Source organism: Perca flavescens, chromosome 21 (genome assembly GCF_004354835.1).
Source record: "Perca flavescens isolate YP-PL-M2 chromosome 21, PFLA_1.0, whole genome shotgun sequence".
Lineage (NCBI taxonomy): Eukaryota > Metazoa > Chordata > Actinopteri > Perciformes > Percidae > Perca > Perca flavescens.
In genome coordinates, this window is record NC_041351.1 from 12,437,069 (window position 1) to 12,461,497 (window position 24,429).

Below are 24,429 nucleotides of genomic sequence, written 5' to 3' on the forward strand. Positions count from 1 at the left end.
AGAGGATGGGGAATGGAAAGGGGAGTTTGTGGGGGTCGATGGAAAAATGGGATAAAAGTCTGCAATGTGAAAACAGATGTTGGGCTGCAGAGTTGTCTGTTCTGAACTGGATTGAAAGGACGTATTAATATATGGGTCAGATGTATAAAGTAGAGGTTCACTGTCGGAGTGTCGACACTGCAGAGGGGTTTCTAGTTTCAGTGATTTGGAGGTTGTGCACAGACAGAAACCAAATCTCCGCAGACATTCCTGCTGCTGGGAAGTGAACATTTCCAAATGTGCCAGTCTGTGGATGTAAATGAATTAGTGCCCTTAACTTGAACACTAAAATGAGGAACCGAGGAGACAATCTTTCACTGTTCGCAAATGCGCCGGTGAAAGCTAGCGCACCAGGTTGGAAAATTACAGGTAATTGCTGAAGCCACTGAATCCAGTTTGGTTTTGGTTGAAAGTCTAAAATAACAAAGCTCTGATTGCTGTTAAGACAAGGGCAGGGAGCTTGGAGGCCCTGTTGCTAAGAGTTAATTTGATACATATTTCTCCCCCTTGAAATGTCTGAGGTACTGGCAAGAGACGGCGAAAAAAAAAAAAGAGTGAGAGGGAGGGTGAGACCCCCGCTCTCCCTGCAAATACTATCCATCTGCCATATTACATTTAACCAGCATGAGAAGCTAAGGGAGCGCCCTTGCACAATATTGTGTGAAGGCTGTCAAATTCAATGCAGGAGCTCGGTGCCCACTGCTCAGAGCCGAGGACACAAGGCCGCTTCAATTCAGTCTAATAATAACTTCTGACTGTGTGCGCACCAGCTAAATAGGAGAACACGTGGCAGAAAAAGAACTTTTAATTATTCATGCCTCTTTAAAATCACCTAATTGAAACTCTTATATGAAGGCCATTGGAAGAAAACACCAACATCTATCAAATTAGTAATTAAAAATTAAAAATAGTCATTTGTAATGAGTGGAGAGAGTAAAACGTTGCAGCAGATTTTAAGAGTGCAAACCAAAAATACACTTTTTGCCAAAAATGCATGAATACTTTCAAGAGTCATTAAAGTGCTGCTTTAGGTTGTTTCTATTGTGAAATCTTTTGTACGATTTCTTATTAGCATTTATGATTTCACACTTTATGTTTAGTGGGGGTACTCCAGGGATTAAGTATTGCACTTCCAAACTCCCAACATGAACTTTTCAGTTAGTCTTCAAACCCAAGCTGAGAAAATAACCCCTGGTGACATCCTCAAGGTTTCTTTTGTCAGCCTTTGATGGTTAGCTTCACCAGAGCCACAGTAGACTGAGTAGTATTCCTCCATACTAATAAAGTGACCTTTATGAGTAAAATTGATGAATCGAGCCATTAATTCTGATCTCATAATATATTGTGTCATATGATTTATGTTGGATGAGAACACTCCTGAAAAATATATTTTTAATCTTATTGAGGCTTTCCTGGTTAAATAATAATAAAAATACAATTTACCATCCATGTCACATTCTGTTTGCAATCATATAACAAGCTTAAAGCAGGACATTTTTACACTGAAGAAGCTGAAAGCCTTTTTTTACCTTGACATACGACAATGAAAATAATTGATTTTCTTTCAATCAAGTCAATTAATCCATCACTTGTTTTAGAGCACAATCAACACATTTCCCCTTCATATTTGTACCTTATACTACATTACAACATCACACTGAGGTCACACTAAAGTTTGGACCTCAGTGACACAACATGGTGCTAACACTCACTACTGGTCTTGCAACAGCACTAAAATCAAACTCAGGAAAATCAATTGCCAGGAGGCAAGAAGTGTGAACTTACATACCCTAAGCCCAATTTCCTTGAAAGTGGAGGTCCTAAATCAAATCAAGTCAAGCCAATGCACCATGGAATTATGCACAAAATGACACAGCTGTATAAAATGACAACTGGTAAGAAATACCGTCAAGGCTAGGAAACTTTAGAGCTTGTTTATTCACTCCACATGTTTTTATCTTCCTGGTGCTGTGATGATCCTGCGAGTCAACTCCGATTGATTTTGTTTTTATTCAGGCCAAGAGGAAGAAATATTGAGTGCACACTCTTGATGTAAACATACAAAGAGGTAGTGCTCAACAGAAGGTTTACTAGTCTCGTCAATGCAAGAATAAGTTGTATAAAGAGTCTCTTGTTGCTGTGGTCGGTCTCTGCTGAAACTTGAAATTACCTTAAAGATTCCCTGCTGTGTGAAGAGTACTTCCCTACCTGTGCACGGCTAATCACAGCTGATGGAAATAACTCAGAAGGACTTCAAAATCTTAGTGATCAAAAGAAAAAAAACAGCAAATACTAAAAGACACAGAAGGAGCTTCCAACTTTTTAAAGTGAATTCATGATAATATCATTAAAAGTTGGCCACCGTCCCTGTACTTAAGTTCTGTCTGTGAGTTATTGTGAAAGTTACTGCTCACCACTGGGCTAAACAGACAATTTCCTCCCTTGAACCACAAGTAGCATTAGCAGTGTAGAGTACTAAGAGCTTCTCCCACTTGTGATTAGCATCTCAGGCTAAGATAAATAATCACAGCCAGAAAATGAGTCTTTCTTAAGCTTCAGACAAAACATAAAAATCACAAAATTCAGATGCTGCTGGTAGGCCTCAGGGTTGTCTGCCAAAGCAAAAGCACAAGTTACAGGGTGAAGAAACATGTTAGATGTTAAATTAAAATTGATCAGAGGCATTAGCATGCAGCTTGCATTTGATAATTCTGAGGTATTAGCCACAATGTGGTTAATATTGCCTCTCTGTTGGACAATATGACTAATACACATCAGGTACTTGTTTGATGAAGACATGTTATACTTATCTACGGGTTTGAATCAGTCTTATTTTACTCTTGGACTAATCTAATACAGCAGCATAAATACTATTAATCAGGTTTTGTTTGTCAGGTATTGTTACACTTGTTACAAGTTATTCACAGTCAAGTGTCTTTGTAACTGCTGACGTTTTTATTTGTTTTCTGTTGGAATGAGTAGTGCTAAAAAGTCTTAAGTTTCCAAGTTTCCATCCATATTTAGCGTACATTTAGCGTACATTTTCCAGAAAATCAGCAAAACAAAATTTTAATGAATGCGCATTTCCTTAAGATGCCTTGTCTGTTTTCACTGCACTCTCTTGCACTTTGCTTTTACCAATACACCAACTTTTCTACCTCAGCAAAGCAAAAAAAAATGTTCTTGTGATATTACGACCATTCAGGGCTTTTTATGCCCAACTTGAAAATGCTCATAAAAACAGGTGGATGGAAACTCCAAAATCTGTTCCGCCTTCACTCATTCACTGTTCTAAATAATAAACACTTAAAACTTTACTCTATAGTGGGCAATAAATTGTGATTTCAGCCACTTCACACCATCACGGATGTGTAGTACTGCGTAATAGTAATAGTGCTCTAGGTAGAAAAGAGGCAGTGAAGTCTTAATTAACCCAGAATCCATAGAAGATAAGTCTTACATTTAAAAAAATGTTTGGGGCTTTTTCTGCCTTTATCTTGACAGGACAGCAAGGTGAGAAAGGGGAGAGAGAGGGGGAAGACACGCAGTACACCGTCACAGGTCGGACCCGAACCCCAGACCCCTACGTTGATCTTAAACATCTATCTGACAATTTCTCAGATCTGAGCCGCAAAGTCCAAGTCTTTCTTCATGAAACCCGACTCAAATCAACATCTAATGCAGAGTCCAGGTATATAATTCAGCACTAAAACAAAAGCTTTAAGTGGTCATAACTGTTTGTGATCACAATATTACCAATAAAGCAAAAACGTTCCAATCTCTGTGTGGATTACAAACCTCTTTAGCCAAAACCATAGAGACAACCAGTCACTCTCCCGCCTGATTCATTATGACGAGAGCCTCTCAGACGGACAGGAGAGCCATCCTCAGCTTCTACAGCCACATCCATTTTTCTAAAATTTCAAAGCGCTTAAGAGTTGTAAGTGGGGCGGCCTAAATGAAAACACCTAGGATGTGGAGTGCTACATAGGAAATGTGTGAATTGTCCATTAATACTATAGCATATAGACAGAGCAGTGCAATAAGTGCCGGGGATTGGTGACTGAAGAATTTTCCTCTTCAAAGACAAAGAAACATTAACAAAAACTTGGTATCCAACTTGTCAGTCTGGTTGAAGAGTATCCATTACTTAATATACACCCACACTTAGAGCTTAGCCGCAACATGAAAAATTACCACTTAAGGGAAAAATAAACGTATAAAGCTGGTCTGTGGAGCAGGAGGTGGAAGGTTGCCTTCTAATTGCTGGAGGGGAGAGAAACCATGTTAGAGTAAACAAAGTCTGATCGATGGTGGGGATTATATCAGAAAGAGCCTTTGGCCTTTGGCCAAGACGAGCAAACACACTGGTCTCTGTCTCTGCTACAGATGGAAAAAAATAGCCAAGGCAAAAAGCTGGTGAGTTAAAAGCATTATATTTCACAGGGGGGCAGATAAAGCATAGTACAATGCCAGATATGACATGTAGCCAACTATATCACGTCTTGGCTGTTTGTATCAGACAAAAATGCCAGTAGATAAGAGGGCAGTGTTGGGAGTTTGATGGAAGGCTGTTCCGGCTGGGGGCTTAGCTTTGGGTCAGACTATACTCCCACAGCGCTGCAGTGCTGTGTGTGAAACCCCTCCATCACCACACGCACAAGTTCAACGCACTGTTAGCTGGTCACAGCCGGGTAGAAATGTATTCTGTATACTCCCTGGCTTCCATGTGGCAAGTGCAATTCACATAAGCCACTTAAAGAAATCTGCAGAGGGAGAGAAAAAAGTATAAAACTGAGAGGGGCTTACGAGTTATTGGAGCCTTTTAAACACCGAGGCTGCTCATCAGGCAGGGGTTTCCTTTTTTCCCCCCAGTCTTGTAAATGAGTTCACTCCATTGCCTTTAAAACCCTTGTAAAAAGGTATTAAAACTGAAAATAACATAATTCATTACCTCTGTCTGAAACATGTTTAACTCAAAGATGTAATACAACCAAAAGTGCTTTGGTCTCGGTTGCAAGGATTAAAAAAAAAAAAAAAAGGTATGTGTAAAACGTAAGCTATTCTGTCTGGGATGTCATTCAGCACAAAAGGAATTCTAATGACTTTTGAATCCATTTAGTGACTCACTTTAATATGTGATTTATATTAATGGCCCGTGTATTGCTTTCTCCACATCCAACAGGACTGTGTTCTGCTAAATTTCTCCATAATATTCATGTTGATAAGCAGGTGACGACTTGGAGAAAAGGACTGATTATATTTGCTAATCCCCAAAGAAATTAGGCGAGATTGATGAAAGCGTGCATATACTCCACACAAAGCCTTGGGAGTCTCTAAAAGCTGTTACCATGGTGGTATCCCATTAGAATAACAAACATTTCCCCTGGATGTTTAACATCGCTTCCCAGTGAGCACAGCCCTCCCTAAACCTCCCCTCTCTCCCTCACGCTCAAGCACCTGCCTTCACATTTTCCACTTCTAAAATTCCACCAGCCGCTTGGAAAAAAAAAAAAAAAAAAAAAGAGAGGGGTGAAATATGAAATGCAGTTACGAGAAAACTTGAGTGCCAAAAAAAGGACTTTTCTTCAAACCCGTAATAACTTTCCATGGGAATAGGGAGAAACTTAAAAAGAATAACACTTCCCCTTGATTTTCTACTCCTACCACTTTTTTAAGCAGGCAGTGAATTTCCTGGAGTGATAAGGGCTTAGCCAATGTAATCCTCAGAGGACCCTTTTCTGGCATGCCAGGAATCAAGAAACCTTTCCCTCTCGAAAAAAAAAAAAAAAAAAAAAAAAAAAAAGGAGTAGAAAAAGACAGAGAGGGAGGCAACAGTAGGTTGGGGAACAAGGAGGAGAGGCAGCCAGCATGCCATCTCCCACACATGCTGGTGAATGCAAATTAGCATGTGTGGAAAGAGCAGCCGGACTCGCCTCAGCTGGAGATCAACAGAAGAATATTGATATGACAATGCAAGGGGCTTCCCTGACTCAGACAGCACGGGCCACCGAGGATGCTCTAATTGGCCTCATGCAAGGAGGGGGCACCCATAAATGTTTCACGCAGATTGATTCATTATCAGTTTGCTCGACAGGCTGGGTGGGCCTCGTAAAAGTGTACCATCTTGAACCAGCGGCATGTAAGTCACTGTCACCGCGGCAGGACAGAATATATCATCCCAACCTTTCACTTCAGATATTGAAATGAGAGCCAGAAACATGACTTGCCACACTGCAGGACTACTACTCTTGCATTTCAAAACGAGGGAGTAGAAGGATAGTGCAATGATAGGTGACAGAGCAAGGAAAAACATCAATAATTTACGAATGTCTCTTCTGTCAGGATATGCCAAGCTATGATGTGCTGTCTTTTTTTATTACACCAGATGTCAAAGCTGGATGGAAAGTTTGAGGTATAAATATTCTCTTGATTAAGAAGCAACTCTATGTTCAAAATAAAAAGCATTCTTTCTGTAATGTCATGCAAAATAGATCTACAAAGTTGAACTAATAAATCCATATACTGACATCTGGTTTACATTACTGGCCAATTAAAGGCTTCTGTATCATTATAAAAGCTTACACTTAATATCTACTGTAACAGATTGCTACACGAGAAGTCATAAAATGCTACAGCCAAACTCTCTTCCGTCTCCTAATGTGGTTAAACTGACGTTTTTGAACAGTAATAAATGTGCACAAATTATTCAAAAGCCCACAAAAACCTGTCCGTTAAAAAACAACTGCATGCTTCACAGACACGCAAAGCTGCTGAGGATCACTGGCAGCCATTTAAGAGCCGTGAGAAAGGCAGTTGAGCATCTCAGCTTCTCGCTGGGTGGTTGGTTACATGTGGTTGACACATTTGCATCTTCAAAGATGCACACAGACAAACTCAATATGTGTGAGAATGTCTGGGCGGCATGTGGAAAACCCCAGTCCTTCCTCTGAAGAGGTTTCCTCCCCCTCTCAAAGACTATACCACATTTTGAGTTCCTTTATCTGTCAAGCAGTTGCTTCAACAGCGAGTTGTAAACAAGCTGCTTGGACTGGATGCACAGAAAACAGTTGCTGTATACCGTGCAGCACTGTCTGCTCTGCGCCAAACTGAAAAAGGCGCTGCAGGAAACTACAAATCAGGAGCCATTACACAGCAACAAATATGACAGGAACAGTGCTGCACATTATTTGAGCTCCAAGAATCATTCACTCAGTGTCTCTTCCAACGAGCGTGAACAATGCAAGCAGAGTGTGCATTGTGCTACAGAGCAGGAGACTGTTCCTCTGAATTGGGGGTAAATTACAAAAGAGGCCTGTGCAAATTAGACGTGATGGCTTCATAATACATCTGAAGTGTCAGCTTCTCCAGAAACCTACCCCCAGGCTACACTCACGGATCGACCCTTTGAACTTCCAATTATTCCTGCCAAACCGCTGCAATCACCACGCTGTAAAACAATCGTTCTAGCATTACAAAACGCACACAATCAACGTTGACTCGGTTGTTGGCAACGACAGGGTTACCAACTTAAACTATGGTTTCATAGCATGATGTATTTAATCTATATCTGCAAGGAACACAAATATCCCATTTGGCATTAAACATAAAAAGTGTCAACTTCTGAATGAGGTCCTGGGCAGTGGTGGTTAAGTACTGTACTTAAGTACAAATTTGAGGTACTTGTACTTTACTCAGTGTTTCCTTTAGGACTTTTTTTTAGTTCCCCCCATGAAACGGAACTGACACTTCGCTGCAACACAAACAAATATATTTATTCACCTCTATTCACACACACAACGAGGCATATTTTCAGTTGTGATTGAACTGTATTTTTTGAGTTACTATATAGGCCAACTTTGATCTTGACATAGAGGCTAAGCATTCTGTAGCAAATAACAATAAACCCACTATTAATTACATTATCTTAATGCAGTCCCAACTACTTCAGCATGTAAATAATGCACCTCAAATACAAACGTGGGTGAGGGTGTTCAGCAATCGCTATTATATCGAATCAACAGCCACGTGCGATTTAGCTTGCAGGTGAATAACACAAACAACAAAAATCCCCAGTTAACTTAATTTAAATTTGCAAGACCAGGCTTAAATGAACTGACAACATAAGTTATACGACTTACAGTTCTCAAGGACGTACACACACACGATCTCAACTGGCTAGTTATCCTTGTGTGTCCGCGCTATTCTCCGACATGCACTCTAACCATGCAGCCCTATTTCTGATACCGTGGGGGGCAGAAATGTTGCCGTGAGGGGCCGCCATGGTCAAATCAACATAGAGGAAACACTGTTACTTGAGTCTTTTCTTTTCATGCCACTTTCTACTTCTACTCCACTACATTTCAGAGAGAAATTTTGTACTTTTTAACTCAACTACATTAACCGGACATCTTTAGTTACTAGTTACTTTACAAATTATTTTTTGCACAAAAACACATGCAGTTTATAAAATATGATGCTTTATTACAAATTAAACTACCCAACAATATACAAGCCTACAAGTCCAGCTGAAATAAGTATCCAATTAAACACGGAGTTGATTGACAGAACTGTTTGGATCGTTTCCAGTTTCTAAAATGTGAGGATTTTTCTACATTGAGTACTTTTACTTTAAATACTTTAAGTACATTTTGCTGATGATACTTACATACTTTTAATTAAGTAACATTTTCGATGCAGGACTTTTACTTGTAACAGAGTATTTTCACAGTATGGTATTAGTACTTTTACTTAAGTAAAGGATCTGAACACTTCTTCCACCATTGGTTGGTAGTGGGTTTTAATCTTGAGAGACCATTTGTTACAGAAGGAGGAAGAGGACCAGAGGGAAACAGCTGTATATCAAGAGGAACCATCCAGAACTGTGTTCCCTCCTGATATTCATTTGGTGAGGGAATATATTCCAAGTGCTATCACAGTTCCATAAGATTACAGCACAGAAAGGACGTATAAACAGAAATCCCACACAGCATGTGTGTGTAACTGCTGATCAATCTTATATTACAATATGACCTCTTACTCATGCATAAATTTGCTTGCAAAGAACTAAATTACCTTTGAAATTTGGGATACCTCCAAAAGGTGGTACTGGGTGCTGACAATAGTAAGCGATTGAGAGTTCGGCAGACTAAAAAAGGGGCTAAACCCAGGCGGGAGGTCAGGATCAAACACCTCAGTTGAACCGGAAAGAGTTACCACAATGGTTCAATAGAGTGAGACTCTGAGAATAAAATAGAGCCCGAGAGAGAGAAGCAGGAAGAAAGAAAAAAATGCTTCCTGTAAAAACCAGCTAAGAATTATTTACTCACAAGGCTAAACATTAAAGCGTCTTCTCAGCCAGTCTTGTTTATATTTCCCAACAACGGGTGAGTAATATACATAGGACGTCTAGTTGAGATGCATCAATATTGTCTCCCCAACTGCACCTGCTACATAATTAATACACACACTGACATGACATGGATATGATATGACAAGGGTATCAGAGGCAAAGAGTTAGAAAAAGAGAGAGTGAATGCATTTTTCATGAACTGGAGAGCTCCCCAGCCAAAGTTCCAGACATGATGTTTCAGTTTCAGAGACGAAAAGGGGCACGGAGGGCAAGAGAGGCAAATACGTGGGTGTATGAAAACAAACCTGCAAAGTCTTATGCAACTGCACTTATACTAATATGTCCACATCTCTGATCACACATCCAGGTCGCCTTTGATCGGCCCTTGCCTCTCCCTCTTGGCTATCTGTTCGGGCTTCGCAAAACCGCAAATGTGATATAACATCCTCTCATCTTTTTACTTACACTGATGTCTCAACATCTGGTGGGCTGTGGCGTTACTGCAGCTGCTGAGACTTAATAAAAGTGAAGGCTGGCTATCTTTAAGGGTAACGTTTTCCATTTCTTTCACATTTCTCCTCAGATTGGTGAAGCTATAAATAGCCTCCATTTCTAGTTCTGTGGAGGAAAAAACAACAACAACCCTCTCACAGGTGTAGAGAAGAATTCATTTTGCAGTGTATTTGGACAGGGCTGCTCTGCTCTGCCACTGGGAGAGGGGCCTTACAGGGGCCATTCCTCCTCATTCAGAGCCATTACCACCCCACTGTCACTGTCAGTCTGTCCCCTCACCCATCACAGAGCCCAGAGCAGCCCCACAGCCCATCTCAAACTTCACAACTAAATCACATTCTACGCACAAACGGCCGGGGCCATACAGCATCTACTGTATCTAATCTAATCTGTCCATCTCCTGTGCACACACACACACACACACACACACACACACACACACACACACACACACACACACACACACACACACACACACACACACACACACACACACACACACACACACACACACACACACACACACACACACACACACACACACAATGTAAGTCCGTGGAAAGGCAGGCCAACATCTCCGCACCTGAATCATGTATATTTCCGCCGTGTGTGGTGAAACAAGAGTCGTTAATGCAAATCAGAAATCAGGATTTTCCTCCATAATTAGAGCTTTATCAGCTCATTAAGAAACAGGGAGGCATCGCTGAAATGAGCATGCAATATTCCTATTAAAACCGCTAAAGGAGAGAGCACTTAGAACATATCAACACAAGTCCTTGGGAGAGAGAGAATCAGCTGTGATTGATAAGGTTACTATCTTGTCAGCAAAAAAAGAAAAACACCTTGGGGAAGCGGCAATTTAGCAGAGAACAGAGTGAATGTTCTCAGGTGGCCCTGGTGGCCATTTGTCTGCCCCTCAGTGTTATAATTCCCGATACAAGATGGCACATCTTATTAAAACTTTGACAGATTTATTATTACAGTTGTTTAACCTCTTTATAATCAAATCATGTTAGGGGTTCAAGGAGACTCTCTCCCACTGAATTACAATCATTGTAGCTTGATTTAAATTCTTACCCCATGCAGGCACATTTCCTGTTTATATCAGGCATCATTCAGAGTCAAGTGTACATGGGAGGGGCGTGGGGGGAGTTCTTAAATAAAAATAATATGAATCAGGCCACTTTTTGCACTTCAAGTCGTGTTTAAAAAACACAATAGAAAACTGCTTTTAACAGCTATTGTATTGTGTCAAAGGGAGATTATAGGGTACAAAGTTGGTATTTCACCCTTATCTGGTCCACTAAAACAGTCAAGCATTTGTGGTACAAATTGTACTGCTACCACTCATAGATATGACTGGCAGGACACAAATGTACTACTATTAAAGTGAGTGGGCAAAGCCAAATTAACCCCACAGTCGTGACAGACAGAGAGGGTGACATGCTGGCATATTGTGTTTCATGTACAGTAATTGCTGCAGCTCAAAGTACTCGTGGGTGAGATCGTAGCGTACAATATGACGATGATCGAAGCATGTCATTGGGCCTACAGGGAGATGACTGTCATTAGCTACAGGACGTTGATGATTGAGTAACACTTTCTCACTGCTGCAGAGGAAAAACAACCGCAAACGCCTTCAGCAAAATCAATACAGTTTGAGCCGTCGGAATGCAAATAGCGACTATTCTGGCAGCATGACACAGGATGACGCACTATTGCTTATTCTTGCTCCATTCAATGTCATCATTAGCCTTTACAGTGTCAAATCCGCTCAATAAAGGGCATTATTTCCAAAAGGATAAGCGCTGCATTAATCCTTTTATGCTGCTTTCAGCAGGATGGAGTCTCCCATAGCTAATATTAAATGTGCTAGGTGTCAAGAGTGAGATGGCTAATCCTGATAACTCAGGATGTACAGTCAACTTTGCAGATGGCTATCTGCCCTGGACTAGCACTCCTAATAGGCGCAGGAACAGGATGTGCTTTTAACGCTGCACTTCCCGAATGTCTTCTTCAAAGAAAATGATAATTTTCAACGGGGCTTTCTGAACTGAGAAGATAAGCCAGAGAACGGGGGAGGACAAAATAAAAATGATGCTCGCCTCAGAGAGGAAAAAAAGCTTCCTGATATAGTCCTAGCTCCCTCTTTAAAGCTGACACCTAGAACATACAGTTTATCAATTATACATGAAGCCAGAATCCATCTTCTGTTGGCAGCTTGTTTGGATCCGGCCCGAGCCCTCTCAGTGGTGAAATGTGTCTGGGAGCCCCCGTCCCTCCTGTCGCCTTTTTTTTCCAACTCGCAGCCTGTCCTTAAATCAATCCCTTTTTAGGCCTGAATTTATTTTTCCTGTAACAAATCTGTCTTGGCAAATGATGTCACATAAGCGGGGAGAATGACAGCCTGATGTCTATGCGGGGAACATCAACCTTGCTCCAGCAGCCTCCTCCCAAGGTGAGTAATCATGCTGAGGAGCGGTGCAGTGTGTGGATGCCAGCCAGAGTCCAAACAAACCCAGAGTCTGTTGCTCAAGATAAACAAACCAATTAGGGGAAAGGCATGTTATTCCTCAGTTGGTGGGATATTTGCTAGATGGAAAATAATCAATGCATTCTTATTTCCACGGGGTGAAGCCGAAAAGTCCTGAGCAGAATAAAATCTAGGCGGAGAGGGAGAGTAAAATTATTCATTAGAAAAAATAAATAATGGGACTAAACTAGCTACTAGTCATGTAATTAATCCATGCAGGCGCAGTGGAGAGAGGAGAGCACAGAGGGGAAGATTCATCATAGCTTTTCGCCCCTCGCTCCCAGGGATACATGCCCTTCTTGTGTGGATGAGTCAGCTTACATCTTCTGACAAATGTGAGCCAAGGGCTTTGTCAAAAGGAACCACAGTTATTGTTTTGATTGGTTCCCCCTTGTTATGTTGGGAGCGCAAAATGCTTTCAAATGTGATTGTGCCACTGCATCTGAAAATAAGGCACGCACATATAGAACATCAAAAAGGAAGATGTCTGCTTTTTATTTACCCGAGGACAATCATTTGGCACTTCGATGCTCTCCCTGGCCTCTCCTCCACACTGGAACAAGCAGCCCTATCAGTAATTGCAGAGAGCGGCCCTGCTGGCCAGCCAAAGCATTAGACGACTGGGCTCATGGTGCATGACATTCAAGCTGGCCAATAAGGACAGACATGCTAATCAAAGTGGCTCTGGCCTCGCCATCACAGTGCGACTGGAGGACTTTGCCTAGTCGGGGCGGACGTGCAGCTGCTCTGGCTGCATTTCCACTCTGGCACCTCAGGGCCCGGGCACCAGGCTAACCACTGGCACAAGGGTTTAGATGCCAGGGAAGAAAAAAATGGCGGAGGCTAACAACGCCACACATGAAAAATAAATCACAGCCAGCTTGTTAGCATGGATAGGAGAGAGGGACAGAGGAAGAGAGAGAGACAGAGAGAGGAAAGGAAGGGAAAAAAAAACTGGGTTAAGAGATTTAATGTGCTGCTGAAAATCTGACACTTGCCAGAGGTCCACATGTTCCACCAGAGCAATGGCAGCCCTGCCGGCTAAGACTCTATAAAGCCTCCAAAAGCTGCTTACAATATACACTTGAGAAACAATAGATAAGGTCAGAGTACTAGCCTATGTATGAGTGGGACCATGTATGAAAAATAAACACCACTGCATGTGCTAACCCCAGACATGCTTACTGAAACACAGGCAAAAAGCAGTTTGATGCTGTAGTGAAACCATTTGTCGATTAATCAGCATTTGTCAAGCAAATGTCCCGCACGTATCCTGGATCCAGCCTCTGAAATTCAGGGTTTTGCTGCTTTTTATATATAAATGCTGTACTGCATATATAATTGTAAACGGAATATCTGGACTGTTGGTCGGACAAAACAAGTATTTTGGCATTACTTTGGGCTCTGGGAACTGGTGATCTGCATTTTTCATTAAAGACCAGACGATTTGTTTGAGCATTTGTTTACTTATACATTTTCAGGTACATATGTCAAAATGCTCTCTAAAGTTTTAATCATTTAGCATTTTGGGAAATACACTCAAATGCTGTCTTGCCAATAGTTGGATGAGAACATTGATACCACACTCATATCTGTCCATTGAATATACAGCTATGGCCAGGAGATGGTTAGCTCAGCTTAACATAAAGACTGAGAGCAGGGGGAAACCGCTAGCTCGGCTCTGTCAAAAGGTAAAACAAAATCGGTCTACCAGCATGTCTGAAGTTCCCTAATTGACACATTAAATGTTGTTTGTTTAATTCGTATGAAAACCTAATTGTTGGTGGGCGCAGTGGGAGTGTTCTCATCATTGAGCGGAGACTCCAAGAAGTCACTGCTCCCGGCCAAGAAATAATCCTGCATGTAACACCCTAAAAAACCACATCTGACAGAGGAGAAACTTGTGTATCAGTATGCATAGAAGGGCAATTTGAAAAAAGAAATGCTGGCCATTAATGGTATGAAAATTGAGGTGTGATATAATGGAAATCTTGAGGATTATAACTTAAATGAATGAATTATCAAATCATTACAAAATATTATATTATCCACAGAAGTCATTAGTCTCTTTTAAAAAGGAAGAGAGAAAAAAAAATTACTGGCAGTTTAAAATGGATCAAGGCCAAACTGGCAGAAGGAAGATATGCGCAGGCTTATTACAGACCATAAACAAATACAGCGACATAAAAGGGAAAAATTAAACCTTGCAGAAGGAAACAATTCTCAAAGAACAGTGTCCAGCATCTGCTGCACAGAGATGCACATCTGTGGTGATTTTTTTTAAGGCCACTTTCGGAAACTGTCATGCTGACCCGAGTGCTGCGGATGGTTTGTGATGAGGAGAATATTCAAGTAATATTTATTCAGTTGAGGCTTCATGCTGCAGTGTTATAATATAGCAGTGTCTGACACTTAAATCTACTTACTATCTTTGCCCAGGAGACACACTATCCTAAAGCGTCTGCGGTTTCATCATGTGAATCTTAATCAGATACTTAGCCAGTAGAGCAGGTTTTTACTCTCCCTGGTGAGAGTATCAACACATGGCCATCAGGCACAATTCACGGCCGCAAAGTGGCTATTTATTTTCTGCTCAGCATTACTTGACAAATAATTACTCAGTCTATTCAATTAAGCCATGGAACTCACACAAATGGCCACAACATCCCAGTGTAGGACTGAAACATTATTCTACGTTTCACAACTTGGTCTCATGAATAAAAAGGCACGCGCACGCGCACGCGCACACACACACACACACACACACACACACACACACACACACACACACACACACACACACACACACACACACACACACACACACGCTGAGAGCTTTGATGCAGACGGAGCAAAGGGACAAGGTGATGGAAAGTAGAAATATCATTAAGTCTGAACTATTTCATCCCTTTTACAGCAAGGCAGAGGAAAACAGACTTGTTGCCGGTGGAGCAGATGCACACAGTAATCCGGGGTGAAAGGACATGGTGTTTTCCCTGCTGAAGAAGAAAAACTGTTTCTACAAGGTAACGTGGGTGTACAAGGAGAGAGTCACTGCATGCTGGTAGAGTAATATGGACTACAGCCTGGAAGTCTGCCAGAGTCCAAAAATGTGGCCCCCTCAAGAGGCAATTACTCAAGAAACAGTGGATTAAAGCGTTTTTTTTTTCACTGTTGTTCAAATTAGGATGCTAGAAATAAAGACTCCCAAAATAAAACCAGCACAGCCCTGCCAACTTTTAAGTATTTCCACACACATTTCTTATAAATAAATAAATAAATAAATAAAAATAAATCACACAAATCTAAACCAAAATAGATGCCATTCAGTGTGATGAGAACTTTTCCTCCATAATAACAAAATGAGATGAACCTTGACATCTTGTAAACTTTCTCCACAACCATTTTCAAACATATTTGCTTTTGCTAAATCTTACTGTGTTTATGTTGTAGTTGAATAAATAAATTGAACAATTGACAGTGGGGTGATGAACTAAGTAAATTTACTAAGGTACCGGACAGTTCAATTTTGTACTTTGTAGTTTACATCCATATTTCAATTTTACACTACTTTATACTTTATACTACTCCACTGCGTTTCAAATATTGTACTTTTTACTCCACTGCCCTTCTCTGACAGCTATTATGAGTTACCTTGTAGATTAAGATTTTACATAAAGCATTTGATCGTCTTATAAATATATGATGCATTGTTCCAGAGTACCAACAGTTTATAATCTAGTTAAAGTTAGCTACATCTTGACCAGCTACATTAAAAAAGCAGTAATAATAATCCAGTAATCTAATGTCTTTATAATAATATAACAATCTGCATAACAAGTACTGTTACATTTGATACTTAAAGTTAAAGCTATTATGTGTAGGATTCGTAAATTTCTGACTTTGGTGCCTCCCAGTGGTTGTATTAAAGACGCTGTGGGACACTAAAATGAATGAACTAAAAACAACACAAACTGCACCAATTTGACTCCCGAGCTGTGTTCAAAATCCCTCCCTTCTTTCCTCATTATATAATGGACACTTAATAGTTTACTTTAAAAGTACACTTTAGAGTAAAACATTTGTGACATCATCATTTTACATCAAATCCGACTCATCATCTATAATTTTATCTATAAAATGGGATGCATTGCATTGTGGGATTATTAGCAAAAAGTGGTTTGAATGCTATGGACAGTACTTTATAGTGCATTCATTTCACACTAAGAAATGACAGTACATATAGTGCGTGTAGTAAATACAAAGTGATTTCAGAACAGATTAGGACTGTGATTTTTCAATTAACATAAACAGATGCAATAGTATGTTTAGAATGCAATACTTAAGCAAAACATCTGAAATCTTCTCCCCCCTCAGACATGAAGAAGTAAAACCAAATCAGGAGTAAGGATAATTGTAAACAACCTAAATAAATCCCACAGACGAGTGAAAGCCACAGGATATCTCTGCAGCCAGCATCGTTTGGCCTCTCCACCCTAATTTACCATGCTCCGCCCACTCAGGCCTGTGGAGCTGTCTGATCCTCCAGCAGAGCCGGGCCAGCCCATACGTCCCACTGGCACGGGACGCCCCGCCAAGAGCCAATCACAAAGCCTGCACTCCTGACAGCTCATTACCACTCAATTAGGCAGGTGCCCCTCCACGCACAGCCTTCTGACAAATACAGCCCTCCCAGATGCATGTTTAACATTCGACAGAATTATATAGTGACAGCAAACCCTAAACGCCTCACCCTTATCACTTGATTGCCTCAAGATTTAAATCCTATAATTGGCCCAGGCCAGCGGGAGAGAAAAAAAAGCCAATAAATATGATGCAGTCGGCTTGTAATTGAACAATTATGAATTCATATTCATAAGATGCTTGCTGGCAATTACAAAATGCCATCTGATTAGACACAATTTGAAATGACATTGTGCCATGCTAAAGACACTGTGGTGTCAGCCTAATAAAGAGAATACACATCATAGCAGTTGCTCGCCCACCAACATGACCCTCCAGAGATGGGAGACATGCTGACACAGTGGCTTGGCCGGTGTCGGACGGGACTTGGCACCCATCGCTCTTTGTCCCCTAAACCTACTGCTCACACTCACTCGCACGGAAAAATAACACCACCAAGGCTTGACTTTCAAATTTTAACACCACTGGGCACAGATTGTGCACATAACAAAACACAAGCAAGGCGAAAAAATGTTGATCCCTTGAGAACAGATTCTAATCAAGATGAAATGATTTACAAATCTATTTAATAAGGCTTGCCAGAAGTCAAACTTGGCATGTAAATGCGGTGGGGATTAAATTTCATCGGCAACCAAGACTGTAACTGATCGCCTGCAGACAAAGGGGGAGCCTGCCAGTTTTTTTCTCCCCCCTCCACCTCTCTTCCCTCCCTCCCTCTTTCTCTCCACTGCCTGCATTTTGCCTCGTGATCCCTCCCTGGCTATGTGGAAGGACAGGGGCAGTGCAGAGTGGTGCAGTACAGAGAGAAGAGGAAAGAGAAAAGACAGAAAAGGAGAGGGTGGAAAGAGGGAGGAGATGGAGACAGAGGAAGGGAGAATTATTGGAGATAAAGTGCAGTGGTGTAAGGGAGAGTAGAAGGAGAGCGGAGGATAGAAAAGGATAGAGGAAGAGAGGGAGAGGAAACTCAAGGTCAGCGTGAGGACAGTTTGGTCCTCTGAGTTGGACAGAGACACAGCCGCAGTCACCTCTGTGCTAATCAGCCCTTCGGCTGGCTGATGAGATGTCAGTTAGTTGTGTGTAGGAAAAACCTCTCTCTTCGCTTTTTTGGCTGCAAATTGCAGGGGCTGGTGGGGCGGAGTAACAATGTGTGTGTATATATGTGTGTATGTGTGCCACTCCAGAGTGTAAGCAGGCTGACGTGCTGCTTGTGGTGCCAGTATTGCGCTTTTTTTTCTGCTTTTGCTCTCCCCTTCGCCTCTTTTTCTTGCATATTATGCTACGGTGACTGACGCTGAACTCAGCTTTGCCCTGCAGTGAGGGCAAAAATACAACTGCCAATTAATGCTATATGCAGTGTGCCAGTGTTAACAGTGTGAGGCATTCTACTTCAAGTTGCTGCGCTGTGTGAGAAAAAAAAAAAAAGGTTGGCTAGCTGTTTTCCTCAGGCGAGGCTAAACCTCTCGCAGGCTAATGGGGATAGCGCTATTAGCTGAAGGCGTAAACGAACAGCATCCACAGCTGTGATCAGGTTTGTGACCTAGCAGCACTGCAGCTTGTGTCTCATTGGGTGAGTTTTGTGTATCAGGCCAGTTGGCAGAGGCGAGTGTCTCCTCCGTCTATCCTTGGGTTATTTCGGACCATCTGTGCCCAGTCATTAACAGGCCTTTTCACAGTCAATTGTCTTGTTCGTCTCCCCTCTTCTTCATATCGGTTACTTGCTCTGTGCAAGACCATGATATGGGCCGAGCACTTTCCTGAATGTAAATAGCATAAGTTAGGAGAGGCCATTTTATTAGACGAGGCTAAGGAGAGCTGTGGAGCCATAGGTTAATTCAAAGTGGCATCTTGGAGGATGCATCAAGCAGTTGAGATCAAATTACAGGGCAAAGCGCTCAGTGGTAAGAAAAACAAGCCAGTGGTATGCTGCAGAATGTGTGCGTGCATGCTGTGTGTGTTTAGCAGCAAGTGTATGTGTGTCTGAGAGAATGGAGAAAGGGGGGGGAGGAGGCAAAGGAGACAGCAAAAGGAGAGGAGGAGGAGGAGGAAGGGGGTGTCCATAGAGGGCCAAGGGGATGGGGATGGAAGGAATGAGGGAGTGAAGGGAAGGAGAAGAGGCTAACTGGGCCAGCACGCACACATCACCCCCACCAATTAGAGTCACTCATCTCTCCTTCACACAATACATCACCCTCCATTTCTGATGTTTACAATCGTCGGGGAAAGAAATAACTGTAAACATCACTGCAGCAGCGATGGCATTCAACAAAAAAAGAGAGATATCTTCTGCCTGAAATGCGTTTAGCCATTCCTTCTTCCCCCTCACGCCTTTGTTATTGGTCTTTGTGCAACGATTTGCCTAAGGACCCAGATTTCCTAGCAACAGCCTGCCACCAAACATTTGGCAGGAGTTCAACATTCTCTCTCTCTTTTTGAGAAATGGCAGCGCTGCCTCCCTGCTCTGCGTCTGCCACCAGCCCTGCTGCTGCTGATGCCGCTGCCGCTGTTGGATGAGCCAGACTGGCTGCAAGAGCCCTCTAATAATTCTGTTTTCATCCAATCACACCACATAGTAGCAGGCACCTTGAGAGCCTCTGCCAGGAATCATCAATCACCTCTTTAACACACATGCTCCAACAAACACAGACGCACGTGCGAGCAAATAACATGCTAACATACACACATGCACACGTTTCGGTAATTACATCTACAGATTAGAGTGTACAAGACTGCGTATACCACCCAGCAGTTGTTTAATGAAAATCAACAAAGCACATTAATACACAGCAGAGGTTGGTACAGTGCGAGAGAGAAAGAGGGAGAAAATGTACAATCTGGCTGTAAATTGGGTAAATACATCTGAGTGCTCTTGACAAGGTTAATGGAGAGAGGAGGCCTTAGTGAACACCGGTCTAGACACGCCACACAGTATTAAGTGGGAATTGCTGTGGCAGTGTATCTGGCTAAGTACTGTAGAACTGCCAATGGGACCCTAATAAACCGAGTGATCCCCCTGTTTTGACAAAGAGGCCCAGGAGGGACGCTGAAAACGACGTTTGAGATTCCAAGCACTGACAAAACACCCATTTGTGGCCCTTCTATCCCCCCTCAAATCCCACGGAAGCTTTCCCTGCGCACAAGACTGTCGGATGTGGGCAAAACCCAACTGCCAATTTTGCAGAGGATGTGCCGTGTTTGCTAATGCGAAGCAGAGGCTAAAAATGAGACCACACAAACTCTGGAGGATGGACTGACTGATCTGCTTTCTGGCACAAGCACTGACGGCTTGTTTTTTTTTTTTTTTTTTTTTTTTTGGGGGGGGGGAGCTAATTATGAAACCTTCCTCATTATTAGACTACAGTACACTCATGTTTAGAGGGCTTGTGGGCAACAGGAGGACTATTGTGAATTTCACTTGGGACAATATGCCAAGGAGTATGTTGATGGCTTGGCTGTAATGCTGATTTATGCTGATAATGAACTGCTTAAAGACGTGGAATGCAGTGCAATTTCAGAGCTATCATCTTGACTCGAGATCAGAGAAAATGTTGATCTCCCAGAATTAAATGTAATCCCAAACAGTGAAATATGAGCATGGCAGGCCATCCTACTCCAGAAGCTGTAAGTGAAGACATTACCTCAGTGGTGCAGCTTGAGTGTGTGTTTGAATGTCTAAGAGCACATCTGTCCTGCTCAATCTGTGTGTGGGTGTGTGTGTGTGTGTGTTTTTGTCTGTAGGGGGAAGATTGTGTAGGAGGGGGTAAAGCCGAATGAACTTGAATAATCAATTTTCACACTTTCACAGCACCTGTTGGCTTGTCTTCACATAGAAAGAAATGAATGAATGCATTACATGAAGAACAATTTCACACTGTGCTGCAGTTTTGTGCACAAAGACGAGGGGGGAAATGGGGAGAACGGAGCTGTATTGTCTCAATAGGTAACATAGCTCATTTCACTCGACAAAGGATGAATTGATATATTGACAATGCACAAGGCGCGCTCAGGCATTTCCTGAATAAAGCCTCTTAACATTATGTCCTCTTCTGGCAACAGAGTTGGGGAACAGTCATTTCGAATGTAGAAAGTCTCACTTACCGCAATATAATAGACCTTGGCTTTCTTCACCAGCTCCCAGTTGCTGTCCAAGTCCAGGTGTTTTTCCTTTTTGTAGCAGTTTGCCGCTGCCAGGTTAGCAACAAGGGACCTGCCGAGACAGACCCCATAAATCTTCCACCTCGCTTATCATCCATCTTAATTTTGTCTCAAAAACATCCCTAAAACACTCCGGCCCCAGACTTTCCTTTGTTCTTTCTTGATATAAAAGGATGATAATGGTTTCTTAGAATGTCTGAACCAAGCTAAAATAAAGTGATCTAGATGTCTTTATATTCTTTCTTTCTTTAAAAAGAAAGGGGGTTATCGCAAGATTAAAAGAAGCAGAGGGATTTTCAAAGCTAACCATAAGCCACAAATTATTCATATTATGACATGTAAAAGTGGTCAACTGCCACAAAAAGTGGAAAAACAACAGAAATGCATTACTAAATGAACACTTGAGTTGAGTAGTGAGTGGTGGGAGCTGGAAGTGATGGAGGTGGCATTATCTTAACATAGCCAGTCCTTGTGTGCTGTCGCTTTATGAGCGGCCATCAAAATGAGTGCAACAATCATCACTACTTAGGGGGAAACGGTTAGGCGACCATATGACAGGTGGGCGCTGCTACAGCAAGAGGTCCATTCTGAAAAGCTGCTCACCATGGTTAGCATCAAAGAAAAGAGTAACAGTGTGCTAAATTGATCAGAGTGCGATGAGGACGGCCGCGATATGACAGCAGGATTAGGACTGCACTTGACCTGAGCTGCAGTAATGGACTCAAAAGGTTAGAACAAGCATGACAGACAAAATGAGTGTCATTACTGAGGAAGTCCAACAGACATGAGCAAAGCACAGCGCTCTTAAATATCAGCTAAGTGTAATGATATCATATCTTTAAGCTAATGGGAAACAAACCACTGATCAGTCGCTCCAGGAATTAGCAATTTTGCAAAGATCTTGCTATTATTTCACTTGTCAAACTGGGAAACATGTTTGCCAATTTTACCAATCACCAGTTTTCTACATAAAAAAATAATGCAATTCAGAACCACTTTTATCAGCCGAGCTGAAATAAAAATTAAGCATCGATCTCCATAATGACACTTCCTTGTACTGTAACTATGGTGACAAGGACTTTGTTTCATTACAACTACAGCTAACTGCACAGGCAATGTCATATGTTTAAACTGTTTACATATGACAATTATCGCAAAAAAGCATACAATTGGCCAAACAATGCTAAATAATTTTGGGCTGGACAAAAGCTCGGAGATCCTGGAGGGACTGATTTATTGAACCTTTGTTTACAAATGTAAGAACTGAATAAACTTATTTTGTAAAAATGTTATTTGCATGCAGCATCTTCACAGATCTCAGAATGGTCAGATTGAGTATGAGAGGGAGTTTCTTTTTCTTTGAAGACTTGCACTAATCAAAGCCTGGGTGTTGTGACATTCTGGCTCCCGATCCTTCAAAGCCATCACCCTTCCAATCTGGGCCTGCTGGCGACCTTTCCCCTGGCCTCCTGAGCTGTCTGTTAAACACCTGTAAGTAATATTACAGAGCTCGTCTCCCTTAGTACGGCACCTGACCTTTTCAGGTGTCAGAGTCACATCAAACAAGCCCACTAAGACCATTCAGCGGGGCTGGCTCCCGGGGCGGCCGAGGTCCCGCCGTTGACGGACTGACAACTCCAGTAGCAGCGGATTAAGGGCTGCAGAGGAGGAGGGTGTTTAGAGAAGGAGGTTATTGATCCACACCTGGTCTATCATGAACTGGAGCCCTCGCTCTTAGTGATATTTGTGTGTGTGTGTGTGTGTGTGTGTGTGTGTGTGTGTGTGTGTGTGTGCGCATACAGGCTTTGACCTCTGCTGTCTCAGACGTGCTGATGATGATGCTAGCTAGCATGAGAGTCGCCAGAGATGCTGAAGCCCCTTTTACAGCCGAGAAGGCTGACAGGTGAGAGCTGGGATAGCCCAGCCATCTCGAACACATTGCTACTGTCAGCCTATAGATGGATGACAACCCACTGGGGCGGAAGAGACTGAGTGGGGGCCTGGCAAAACACACTCAAGCTGTTCTTTTTCCTTTTGATGTGTAAGCTTAGCTATGATTCCCTGTTATGACTTCCAGCCCTGAGGAGTCAACTGCCTGCCTAAAGATGTAAAAATGAACCAGAAGGACTATTTCGAATCCGAGCAAGAGGGTCATTTCTTGGTCAGGGGTGACTGAAAGGTGGCTAACCTATTGTCTCCGGTGATACAGGCGGCACAGGTCCCGGTCGGCTCCTCGTTTTGTTCATAGTAATGTGCGTCGACGTGGGCTTCTTCGGCCTTCTTCTTCAGGATCTCCCCAAAGTGGTCGGTACCGATGCACCCGAAGAAAGTAGCAACCTTGTGGGGTTTCTGGATCATCCACTAGGAAAGAGAAAATAAAAACAGCAGTTACAGTGAGCTCAGTTTACAAAATATAAGTCTGTTTGAAGGGTCAAGTTCAGCTAAGGCAGATGGCATACAAACTGTAGCTTCACAGCAAACATACTGCTTGTGATATATGAGGGCTGCGAGCTGTCGTAAACAACCCAAGACCAATTCCACTCCACATAGAGACACTATTCTCATCCAAGCTTCCATGTGTGCTAAAAACAGTCTCATCTCCTTATTTACACAAACCCCATAATTCAAGGCTCCATCCTACTTATGCAAACACAGACTGTGTGTGTGTGTGTGTGTGTGTGTGAGAGAGAGAGAGAGAGAGAGAGAGAGAGAGAGAGAGAGAGAGAGAGAGAGAGAGAGAGAGAGAGAGAGAGAGAGTGTGTGTACCTGCTACTACAGGAACCTCCCTGAACTGCTCGTTGGGCATTTTTTTGGTCTCAACAGTCCTGATGTACTCAGTGACTTTTACCTGATGAGAGGAGGCTGCTCAAATTCTACAGTGCTCAGGTTTAACCTCCAAAGATTTATTGACGTACAGTACGTGCTGCTGTTTGCTCGTTTTATTGCAGCCTCCGTTTTGTTGCTGACGGGGGCCCCTTGTGAATGAGATGTTGCTGCTTTTGGGGATGACCTGTATATGTGTGAAATTAATCATTTCACGCGACCAAATAGCATCTCGGTGGGGGAAGAAAAATGCATTTTCATCACCCATCCGGAGATGCTCTCCCCTGTTATTTTGCACTCCCCCCCTCCGTTT

General features: G+C 42.3%; 1 protein-coding gene across 3 annotated transcripts in view; it reads right to left on the reverse strand.

Moving 5' to 3' along the window:
* The window catches only part of LOC114547877 (adenosine kinase), a 102,020-nt gene that overhangs the window by 36,484 nt on the left and 41,107 nt on the right, over positions 1 to 24,429 (reverse strand). For all 3 annotated transcript variants that reach the window (XM_028567378.1, XM_028567377.1, XM_028567379.1), the window contains 2 exons: positions 23,482 to 23,654; positions 21,237 to 21,345 (listed from right to left, as the gene is read on the reverse strand). In XM_028567378.1, the coding sequence (XP_028423179.1) occupies positions 21,237 to 21,345; positions 23,482 to 23,654 (282 nt within the window). The remainder of the gene's footprint in view (positions 1 to 21,236; positions 21,346 to 23,481; positions 23,655 to 24,429) is intronic.